At 38.5% G+C, this 11,824-nt stretch overlaps 1 protein-coding gene across 2 annotated transcripts; it reads right to left on the bottom strand.

The window, feature by feature from the left end:
- Positions 1–138: 138 nt before the first annotated feature.
- LOC131463220 (multidrug and toxin extrusion protein 1-like) lies at positions 139–11,115 on the bottom strand. 2 transcript variants are annotated; one of them, XM_058634998.1, is made up of 17 exons: positions 10,913–11,115; positions 8,225–8,326; positions 7,961–8,029; positions 6,762–6,910; positions 5,878–5,920; positions 5,742–5,786; positions 4,886–4,983; positions 4,694–4,791; positions 4,501–4,614; positions 4,336–4,403; positions 3,984–4,092; positions 3,798–3,873; positions 3,648–3,717; positions 2,530–2,662; positions 2,347–2,441; positions 1,352–1,441; positions 139–880 (listed from the first exon to the last, which is right to left on the bottom strand). In XM_058634998.1, exons 1-17 carry the CDS (start codon positions 11,018–11,020, stop codon positions 623–625), a joined length of 1,725 nt encoding a protein of 574 aa, XP_058490981.1. In that variant the 5' UTR covers positions 11,021–11,115; the 3' UTR covers positions 139–622. The 2 variants fall into 2 exon arrangements, with proteins under 2 accessions (XP_058490981.1, XP_058490980.1); XM_058634997.1 differs by having other exon boundaries at positions 1,337–1,441.
- Between the last annotated feature and the right edge of the window lie 709 nt (positions 11,116–11,824).

An 11,824-nucleotide genomic window follows, 5' to 3' on the forward strand; every position in this document is an offset into this window, starting at 1 on the left:
TGAAAGACATTTGAACTTTTATTTATTTTACTTCACAGTTTTATCAATATTTACCGGAGTCATTTCATGATCAGAAGACACTAAAGACTGAAAACTCTGAAGACTCTGAAGACTCTGAAGATTCTGAAGACTCTGAAGATTCGGAAGACTCTGAAGATTCGGAAGACTCTGAAGATTCTGGAGACTCTGAAGACTGAAGATTCTGGAGACTCTGAAAACTCTGAAGACTGAAGATTCTGGAAACTCAGTAAGCTCTGAAGATTCTGGAGACTCAGTAAGCTCTGAAGATTTTGGAGACTGAAGATTCTGGAAACTCAGAAGCTCTGAAGATTCTGGAGACTCTGAAGATTCTGGAGACTCTGAAGATTCTGGAAACTCAGAAAGCTCTGAAGATTTTGGAGACTCTGAAGATTCTGGAAACTCAGAAGCTCTGAAGATTCTGGAGACTCTGAAGATTCTGGAGACTCTGAAGATTCTGGAAACTCAGAAAGCTCTGAAGATTTTGGAGACTCTGAAGATTCTGGAAACTCAGAAGCTCTGAAGATTCTGGAGACTCTGAGGATTCTGGAAACTCAGAAAGCTCTGAAGATTCTGGAGACTCAGGAGATTCTGCTGTCTCGTCTTACTGGATGAGCTGAGTGGAGAGGATTGGATCAGGACTGTGTGTGGCATTGATCCAGTCCAGCGTGTCGTTCTTCTCTGAGGAAACATTTTCTGGTAAAGGAACGAGGAAGTGAACACATGTTCCCACGACCAGAAACAAGACGGTGGTGAGGATGGCGAGGCCTCGTCTGAGGACCAGCTGAGCCGCGGAGAGACGTCCTCGCGTCCTCTGCTGCTGCACATCTTCATCCTTCACCTCAGTGTCGTCGTTCACCAGCTAAAACAGAGGAACAAAAACCTTAGGGAGCTGTAGCATCGCTCTCTTCTTCTTTGGTAGCAATGCATCCTATTCCCTGCGTCCAGACTTGCACCACCACCCGATGGTTAAGAGGGATACTACAGGACCCTGGGTCGCATTGCGTGGACCCTGGTGTAGCAAGACAGTAGCAAAATCAGAAGAATGGTCTTGTGTATGGTTCTAGCTCTACTGCTGTGATCGTACCTGGTGTCTTTTTTGAATTATTTTGTGTTTGTGGACAAAAACAGGACATTTCCAGGTTTGACAAAGACTGATCAACATTTTCTGACATTTCAAAAACCAAACAACAAATTGATCAATCCAGAAACTCAGCGACAGATTAATGGATTATGAAAATAGTCGTTTTTTGCAGACCCAATGAAAAACCACTTAGGTTGTAAGTGGTAGGGAGTGAAAAAAAGAGAGGCCACGTACATTCCCGTTACCCACCGTGTGGCTCTCAGCGATGTTACCGTTGTCCGTCAGAGCTGCGTCGCTTAACAACGTCATGTGAATCTTTTTCTGGGCTCGTTTCACAGCCTGAAAACAAGAGAACAGACAGAAACTGTGGATAAAAAAGACCTTTGAATGTTTTTGATAATAGCGCTTTGTTTAAAATGTGTTTTTTTGCTGCTGGACATTCACTTCACTACAGTTCCTCCGCAGGGTGCAACACTAGTCTTCTGATTTTTAGAAGTTTTAGATTCAATTTTAGATTAAGCTTGTTTTTCGTTTTTTTTATCATTTTTTTGAAGCTTTGCACTGACTGAGGTCTGGCGAAACTGCGATATTGACATAGTTCCCGGAACCTGTGCTTTGCTTAAGGGCTCTGTAGTGCCCCCTAAGGTGAAAACAGAGACAAAATTGAGTTCCACTGAATTTCCCAAAACTTGGTGGAAAGATGTTATAGACCAAGACAAACAAAAAACTAAATCTCAACCATGGCCTCAACTCAACAGGAAGTCAGCCATTATGAATTTTGGCGTCGATTTTGGCGAGTTGTGACAATTTGTACTCGACACATCAAAGGCAAAAAGTTGTCAAAAGGTTTTATAGATTCAAGAGGGCGTGGCCACGGCAACCCTCGACTATTCGACACGAAACAGGAAGTGCCCTTTAACTTTGGCATTAATTGACCGATCGCCTCGAAACTTCATACCTGACTCATGAGCACGACCACAGACACGTCTACGGACACAAACTTAACCTAAAGTTGACTCTTGAGTGAGGGGGACTCCCTGACTTGCATGAGGGCCCTTTCAGTCCTAATTATTATTGTTGTGAAGCTGAGTGTGTGAGGATTATCAGGCCTGTGTGTCTGATATAAAGTGAGCTGTTGTTCCATTAAAAACCTGCCACATTTTTCAGGTTTTTGGTGTGAAAACAGAGGAGAATTTGTGTTTTTCTTCTTTAAAACGGATGATCCTGACTCTTTCATACAGCACCTCCTCTGTCATTCTCTCCCAGTTCAGCTTGAAGATGACAGTGATGTAGAAGGTGGACTGAAGAACGACACAGACGAGGAGGCCCAGCCAGTAACCTGCAGAGAAGAAGCCGCAGCGGGATTCACTCGTCACATTCACTGCTATCATTCACCACTTGAAATAATAAAACATTAATCCAGTCACCCAAAATCCGAAGCTTTGCCACAAACACTAAAATTATACTGAGTGAAATTCCGATGCAGTAGTATCCCACAAAATTAGCCACAGCTGGAATCTTCTGTTTGCCGGTGCCCAGGAAGATGCCTGTGCACACACACTGAGGACACACACACACACACACACACACACACACTGTGAGGAGGAACAAACACACACAGTCTATAAAACCTACTTTTGTCATCATAATATAAACAGCGCTGATCAAAAGTCTGAGTCTCTGCTCACTTTGATGTTTCAGAGACATTTTAAAAAATGTTCAATTTAATTTGTTTATTTCTTTTTCAGACAACATAACTTCATAACTGTGTCAACGGAGGAGCAGGAAACAGAGAACATATATATCTCACGGGCCGGATGTGGACTTTAATCTCGCAAAATTCTGACTTTTTTCTCAGAAATCTGACTTTTTTTTAATCATACACAATTATGATTTAAATCTAAAAAAACGTTAATATCAGAATTCTGACTTTAATCTCAGAGTTCTGACTTTAATCTCACACAATTTTAATGTCAGAATGATGGCTTTTTATATATATTTTTTTATCTCACATGTGGCCCTAATCCTCTTCTGTAAAGTGAGCAACACAAAAACAAAATAAAATTTAGTTTTGACATCTCGTGGAACTTGAACGTCTTCTGGTCTTTCAAAAAAAGACACACTGACAAAATTCTTATTAGATCTTGTCAGATTTCTACATTTTTATTTGTTTGACCTTGACCTTGTTTTTATAACACATACACATGTATAACAAATACGTTTGATCACTGATTTCTCTTTGATGGTGACTTTTCTAACAGATTATTACAATATGGTCACTTTCTGAGGGACAATGATAGAGAAATAAATAAATATGATCATTAACACGATTCTAAACAACAAATCTAATGATTGTCTATGAGACTTTGACATACACAGTATATATATCTATATGTATATGTATAGAAATATATATCTATATGTATATTTTTTTATATATATACTGTATATATATATATATATATATATATATATATATATATATATATATATATATATATATATATATATATATATATATTTTAATGAACACTTGCAGACTCACCACGAGACCGTCAAAGAACTGCAGGAAACAGTAAGCGTTCATCAGGTGTGACACCAGCGCGACGATCTTCCTGACGTGGAAATTCAAATGTCTGACACAGTTTGTGTTACAGCTGATATTAAATAAGTGTGTTTATGTTTAAAGTCTCACTCGTCAGAGGTGAACATGAAGCCGATCACAGATTTAGTCGCTCCCAGGAACAGACCTTGAACGATCGCGATGCCGCCTGTGAGAGAAGAGCGGTGACCACCGTCAAACACCAAACAAGTGTTTCCAAAACTAAACGTGGACAAATGATATTTTCTTTATGAGCAGCAGAGTATGTTTCCGACCCACCTGCGAGAGCGAGCGACAGTTTGCTGGCGAGAATGGCTCTGGCTGTGTCTCCTGCTCCCAGAGCGTTTCCTACACGAGCGCACGCCGCACCTTGAACTCCCAGAGGAAACTAACAGATTTGTTATTTTACAAAGAAAACACATGCATTTGCATCGGAACTCAGAAGTGACGTAAACTTAAAAAACATGGACGAAATGTAACGACGTCTCATTCAAAGGCCATAAGAATCAAATCATTTTTGATTTAAAGCCATTATACACATAAACAAACACATTTTTCTGCTGATAAACCTTGGTAAATGTCTCCCTCTGAACCTTTAAAGAACACTTTTTCAGGTGAGAATGAAAGGTACCATGTAGGTGATGAATGCCACCATGACCACAGCATGTTGAGCTGCCAGTTCATCTTCACTCAACATTCCTGATCCACACAGAGACGAAGAGGAAAGTCACAGTCACCACTCAGACTCACCTCGTTTAATTAAAACGTACAACTGCACAACAAATATTCAGATTACCTGCAAAGAATCCACCAATCTCATAAACCCACCACTCAAAACAGGTCATCATTGTACTGGGAATGGCCAGTTTCATGTAGGAGCCCCACTCCTGCAGTGACTCCATCGACCAGCCTGCAGGGGGAGACATAACATAACATAATATTATACAAACCGGATGAACATGTGTGCATGTGCATATTAAATCCCTCACCTCCCCATGTTTTCACGTGGAGCTTCTTCCATCGAATGTAAGCAAAGAGAAAAGCACAGATGTAAACCTGCGACAGAGAGTTGGCTGCAGCAGATCCACTGTAACACACACACACACACACACACACACACACACACAGTCACGGTGTACTCAGAATCTGATTGTGTTTCAGTGATATGAGTATTTACACACCTCACTCCCAGATCCAGCCAGTAGAGAAAGACGTAGTTTGTCAGCACATTAGCGACGTTAGCCGCAGCAGCCGTGTACATCTGAGGCAAAATCAGACCCTGAGAAACAAAACAACACATGTTTGTTTGTTTACAGCAACACATCTGATGAAATACACTGTAAAACTGTAAATAAGCCAAATATTCTAACAGGTTTGTGGCTTGAAGTCAATTTTGCTTGTATAAAATACTTCAAACTAACTCAGATGTCTAACTTGTAATGTCATTTACTTAAAATAAGTAAATTAATAAATGAACTTTATTGTCATTAAACACAGGTACGAATCTCTCAATTGCGACTAGAAGCACCTCTGTACAAATAATAGATAAGAAATGCAGAAATATGAGAGATTGAAAGTCTAAGATTGCACAAAAATGTACAAAAATACACTGTATAAAAATTGCATACGTTGTATAAAATGGGGCAAGATATAAGAAAGTTAAAATTCTATTATGTAAGAAACTTAAAATGAGTCTCACTTAACTTAACTTAACTAAGCTGACTTTAAGAATGTTTATATTAGAATTTCACACTCACCAATCTGTGATAGTGAAATCTACGTAATACACACCAGTCGTGAGCATTAAAAGCTAGTTTTAGCTTGTTATTTAAGATTAAAATAAGCTGTGAGATATTTTTTTATTGCAAAACTTGCTTGGCACTGTTTTTCTTTTTAGTCAAAAATAAGAATAATTTCCCAGAAATTAGGCTTATTTTACTTTCTTAAAAATCTGTTTTTACAGTGATAAAACAGCACATTACTGTAGAGTATCTGTGTGTGTGTGTGTGTGTGTGTGTGTGTGTGTGTGTACTAGACCTGGTTCTGTAGATATGAAACCTGCAGCTGATATAGAAACATTGCCTAAAAGACAAAGATGAATAAATGAATGAATGAATGAATAAAAAGTGAGTTCCTTGATTTTGTAGATGAAGGAATGAAAAGTCAAACTCACAGGAACTGCAGGAAGAAAAGCTGTAATATAGAGCTGAGCTATTCTGAAATAAAGAGGGAAATATTCAGCGTCAGGAGTTTTGTCCATGGCAAGAAATATGAAGTTAGCGTCATGAAAATGTGCTACGTTCATAAACACAGCACAAGCATGACATCACTGTAGTAGTGACACTATTCTTACACATAGCTAGCATCATTAGCTAGCTTAGATATTTAGCCGACTTGCAGAACTAGCTTACATTATTAGCTAGCTTACATCATGTAGTTAGCTATCTTAGATAGCTGGCTACATACATAATGTAGTCAGCTAGTTTAGCTTGCTAGTTAGCTAGATTATGTAGTTAGATAAATCTTGTCCAAGGTTATTTATGTGTGTAATAAATTTTAAAAAAGGGTGCAGAACTGAACCTTGTGGTACTTCCTTATGTGTGAACCCACAATAATTCTGAGGTAGAATTCTCTTTGTGAACAACGATCAACTGTGTCAAAGTCCTCATACAACACATAAGCTATGTTCAATTCAATTGTACGTCGTTCCCTTTTTTCAGTGTAATATTTTCAAAGCATGTTTTCAAACACTGAGGGAATAAAATATCTTGACATTTCTTGCAAATTTGAATTGCTCCAGGCTCATGTTCTGACATTTGTCCAGTGTGAGACGTCTTGCCGTTGTCACACATTGAGCTGACAGAGACCAGAGCTTTTGTTGTGTTCTTGGTTTTTCACTCTGTGGCAGAATGAAGCACGGGCTCATTAAATGTTAATGAGAAAGTCTCTCCTCGTCCCTGTGGGACATGACTTAGAATGATCCTCTCCACTGTGGAAGGATCCTTGTCTTTGAGAATCTCCATCTGACGGAGTGATGTGAGGATAATTGTCGGTTACCTGGCCACCTCCGGCTCCTGGCCCAGACATAAGAGGATGTTCTGGGCGTTGATGAGCAGAGCCCAGCAGGGCAAACAGAACAGCAGCAGGATGATGATGCCGCGCTGAAGGATCACTCCCACCCGCAGCAGGTTCTTACCCCCAAACGTCTGCACACACATAGTGTCAGTCATGTCATGGTTAGAGAGTGTTGGGATGTGGAGTTAGTCAATTTAAAGGAATATTTCACCGATTTGCACTTATATTTGTATTACTAGAATAGTATTTTTTGAAAAAATGTGCTTCCCTACCTCAGTTTCCCCCTAGTTGAGAAATATCTTCATTCTTTTCTTTGTTATGTGCCCACCAGTGACACACTCAAGAATAATGCCCCTATTCTAGTAATACTTAGCTAAATGCAAATCGGTTAAGTATTCTTTAAGGGTTATGGTGCATTCCGGTTGTAGTCGGAATTGTGGAGTTCCAAGTCAGAAGAGTTTTCTCTGTACTCAATATTTGTATTATCTATTTTACTCTGATTTTAATGTTTCTTGAATGTGTATTTTGTTATTTTTATTAATAGAAAGGAAACTCAGTAAAAGCGCTCTGCTACTTTAAATGCACTTCTGTCTTTTATCAGTTGTTCACATCGTACTCTTTCTTCAAATTGAAGCTATTTGTGTGAGTAAACTATCACTAGAGCAGAGGTCTCAAACTCAAATGACCTGAGGGCCAATGAGCATCTAGTCTGGTCAAGAGGGGGCGGGTCCTCTCAATATTCAATCATGAATTTATGTTTATTTATATTTATGATGACATTTCATAGTAGAAGTGTTTGTTTTGAGCGCAGTCCCAGTTTCAACTTTTAATGTAAATGGAACACAGCATGAATCAAATATTGGGAACTTATTGGGAAATAAAAAAGGCACGAGATGAGAACTTAATTAAAGAACACTGATAGCTTTTATATACTGTATACTACTGTTTTGTTGCTGCTTCAATTCATTATTACAGTTTTATTATTTTCTGTCACTCGGGTTGATTCTGTTTTCGATCGACTGGTTTTGTGAACAATGGCGAGCCTGAACGAGGCTTGTGTCCATGTTTCTTTTCCCACCGACTTCTCAACTGGAACATGGTCCACAAGAAAGTTCTGACTTCCGATGTAAACGGAGCACACCATCAAAACCAGAAATTGCACATTGAATTTTGCCTGAGACCTGAGACACCAAAGTATCACATGCTAGTGACAGACCACATCCTGTAGCGATCGTGGAGATGTTAAGAGCCTGAAATGAAAACATGAAGAAAACTCACATCAGTAAAAGCACCACGTAATATTTCAGTGACTCATGATGTGGCTGATATTTTGATAAAATCATCACGTTTCTGAAAGTTGTAAGAGCTTCTTGAAGTTTTTTATCACAAATTAAACCTCGAGTACTCTTCTCATGTCGGCCTCCACACCTCTGACGATCACTTACCGCAGAAGCTAATCCATATCCAGCCATCACTTCATTTCCCAGACGTCCACAGAACATTGTGACCACAAATGGAAGGAGGTAATGAAGGATTCGAGCGAGCAGCTGCAGAGAAACAGACAAACATCGACAAAGGAGCGGCAGCAGATAAAGAGAGCAGCTCTACAACCGATGCTAATCTGTAACTAATCTCACAGCTGATAAATATTTAACTGTTTATCCATAAATCAAACAACAAAATGACTGATTTTTGAAAAACACTGCAGGAAAGTGTTATTGCTATCAACCAGAAAATAATCAGTTCACATTATTATGACAAACAAACTTAAGACGATATAACAAGAAAGTTGTCTCAATATAACAAATAACAATTTTTTAATCTAATGAGTTCAGGATCAAGGAGCTTTATTTGTCGTTCAACAAGTAAGGTACATGAGGAACCATTAAGGTAAATAAAGAATATGAGGAACAATATTTTATATGTTAAACTAAAACTACTCTATATCAGTGAGCAAAGTCTGGTTCGGGGACCACAGCTTGGTCGTGGGACAATTTTCTTGTGTCCCCAAACAAATGAGCAGAATTTTCCCAAAGTTTAGTTAAGATTTATACAGAACAGACTTTTTAAAGATGATTGACTATCACGACCAAATCACAATATAAGTTGTGAAAAGAGCTAATTTGTCATAATAACTAATTTACAGTGTAATATCATTCTTTAATTGGTAAATGAATATTTGGTGAATTGGTAAATTATGTTATTTTGCAAATTTGTTTGGGGACCCCCAAAAAATCGGCAAGTCCATTAAGTATTTTTTATATTGAACAGGCAAACTTAAATTATTCATATTAAATTAAATTATTCATATTTTTTATGAAGATTTTATTATAATATACTGATTTATTTTTTCTCCACTTTTTAAAGACACCAAACTACCGTGACCCAAATCACAATATAAATCATTAGTAACTAATTTACAGCCACATCTGTGACAAATAATATAACTTTGACTTGTTAAATAAAACGATTTCAAGAAATGTTTGGTAAATTAATTACAACTTCATTTTATGTATGTTACTTTAAACAAATACATACAAAGTTTGGGAAAATTCAGCAAACTGGTTTTGGGACCCAAAAACAATCGCCTGCGACCCATCTGTGGGTCTCGACCCAGAGTTTGGGAAACACTGCTGTAGTGCGTAGTCTCTCCAATCTGCATTTTTAAACACATAAAAAAGGAATGTATAATAATATAATTTAAAATAGAGTTCTTGATGGAAAAATAAAGTTTTAGTGTCTTAGTTCGAGAGCAAACATTTAGCTTTAAAAATATATAATAATTTGCCAAAGGTCAAAGAAGATAGAGATTGATATTTTTAACACTTCTCACATATTTTTCTTTTTTATAGTACTGCTTATTGTATTTTTGAGTTTCTATATTCTTTATTTTAAACGCTGTTGTATTTTGTTGCTCGTCTTCCTCTCACTCCTCTGCTGCTCTAACAAACTGAATTTCTCCACTGTGGGATCAATAAAGTCAAATCTAATCAGAGAATCTAATCTCATTTAAAGATGGCAGACGCCGAGGAGACTGAGCAGCCTTTCGATCATCTCTCCTTGCAGGTAAATGTGCTGTAAATCACAGTCAACACCAGTTACAGTTAATTAGCTTTTGCCATGTTTTGAAAATGAGCCTGTGCACTTTCATCGTGTTGACAGCGTACAGGCAGCCACCGGCTGAAATCCTGCACAACACTGCTTTAGTTTGACTCATTGCTGCCTCGGGAACCCAGACACAAAGTCTATTTTCCCCCTGACATTTCAAAGCAAACACTCTCATCAATCCTGGGGTGAAGAAACCAACTCATTATTGAGAACACCCAGGAAGCACGGAAAACACAAAGTCTGGTTTCCATGACTTCAGACGATGTGACTCGGACTTATGTTCACGACCTGGAGACTTAGGGTCACCCGCTCTTACCTTAACCATAACTAACACTGACCTTAACTTCACCCTAACCTCAACCCATGGGGACTTGAGTTTCGTGTAAACAGGTCCCCACAACATGAGGAATACCTGGAACACACACAAACCCTTACCCTTACGTGCCTAAACCCTAACTTAGGCCTAAAAAAGCCCTTTAAAGACAAAATGTCCCCACAAGGTCAAAATGTCAGACTAAAGCAGTTAATTTTTAACCCTAAGCTTAACCTAACACCACTATGGATCCATGCTGTTGCACCTTTTGCCGATATCAGATAACAGATATCTGATACATCCGCAGGGTTTAGACTAAAATCCAATACAGATAGACATAAGTTTCCTCAAATTGAATTTTTCATACTCATGTCACAGCAGATGTAGACATACATTTTCTTTAACGTGCAAAATAAATCAACTTTAAGATAATAAACAATGATAGCCATAGAGGGCGCCAGCGAAGAAGTCCAGGAGGATCTTGGTGTGTTTGACGATATCTGATAATACTTTGTAAAGCCAATATCGTGCCGATAATATCGTGCTCATAATATCCTGTGTCCCAACAAAACCACAATTCAAATCCGAGTCAAATCCAGTTTCCAAGAAAAGAGGTTCTGCCTCACTAGGACCAGGTTTTGTTCTCCATGAGGACTTCTGGTCCTGCCAAGGTCAGCCTCAGACACACACACACACACAGTGCAGGTCTTACCAGAGGTCCAGTCATCCTCAGGATGTGATACAGTTCTTCTCTGTGAGCTCGTGGAAGCTTATCCTGAACAGACCTGCAGCACAAAAGCTTTTGCCTGGATTCTCCCATACCTGCAGGACCAGAGGCTAAGACTGGACCAGAGACTAAGACAGGACCAGAGACTAGGACAGGATCAGAGACTGGTGCAGGATCAGAGAACTCAGAACTGCTGTGTTAACTATTTTATGATCTGAAAAAGTTACTATTTAATTTGTGTCTCTGTTTGTTTAGCTGGTTTCAGGTTGAGCTCTGAGTTACACAGTAGCCAGTATATTCACACTGTACCATTTATTTATTTAAATATGATATATGTTAAAAAAAAAAAAAAAAGGGACAACAGTGACCTTTAAAATGTCACACTGTGTAAAGAGTTGGTTGCAAAGGTTTCCATAACTGTCTGTAATTTAATTTGAACATTTGTAACCATTCACGAGGAAGGAGATTCTACAACTACGGCTGCAGAACGACAGCCGATAGTCGCGAATGACTCTGGTTTATCAGGCTCTTCTTGGCTTGGTTCTTTTCTTCAGAGAACAGAAATTCATTATTACTGATGTTTTTATTAACTATGATGTGTGCTGCTGCTGTTCTTGGCCCAGTCAGTGCTCTTTTATCTGGTTAAATGAAGGTTAAATCTAGTAGCGACGCTCATTTGAACGACGAAGCTACGTGTGTTATTGTCATTGTCTGTAAACAAAACTTTTTCAACCCTACCCTCACTAATGGCTATTTTCCATTAAACACTTCTAACTCTACTCAGTTTAGTATCAGTCGTGTTGTTTTCCATGAATTCATACTCCTTGCATGCTTTGCTAAATGTTGGAGATGAACGCATGTTTTCAGGATATTTAAGTCTTTTTAATTTTGATCTAC

This window comes from Solea solea, chromosome 7, assembly GCF_958295425.1.
Source record: "Solea solea chromosome 7, fSolSol10.1, whole genome shotgun sequence".
In the NCBI taxonomy this organism is placed as follows: Eukaryota; Metazoa; Chordata; class Actinopteri; order Pleuronectiformes; family Soleidae; genus Solea; species Solea solea.

Excerpts from the sequence above, each read along its gene's own strand:
- LOC131463220 (XM_058634997.1), bottom strand. The coding sequence starts at position 11,020 with ATGGGAGAATCCAGGCAAAAGCTTTTGTGCTGCAGGTCTGTTCAGGAT. Across the intron at positions 6,911-7,960 it reads GTGATACTTTGGTGTCTCAG|ACGTTTGGGGGTAAGAACCT; the intron begins GTCTCAGGCAAA and ends ATGTGTGTGCAG. Across the intron at positions 1,442-2,346 it reads GGGAGAGAATGACAGAGGAG|GCTGTGAAACGAGCCCAGAA; the intron begins GTGCTGTATGAA and ends TCTTGTTTTCAG.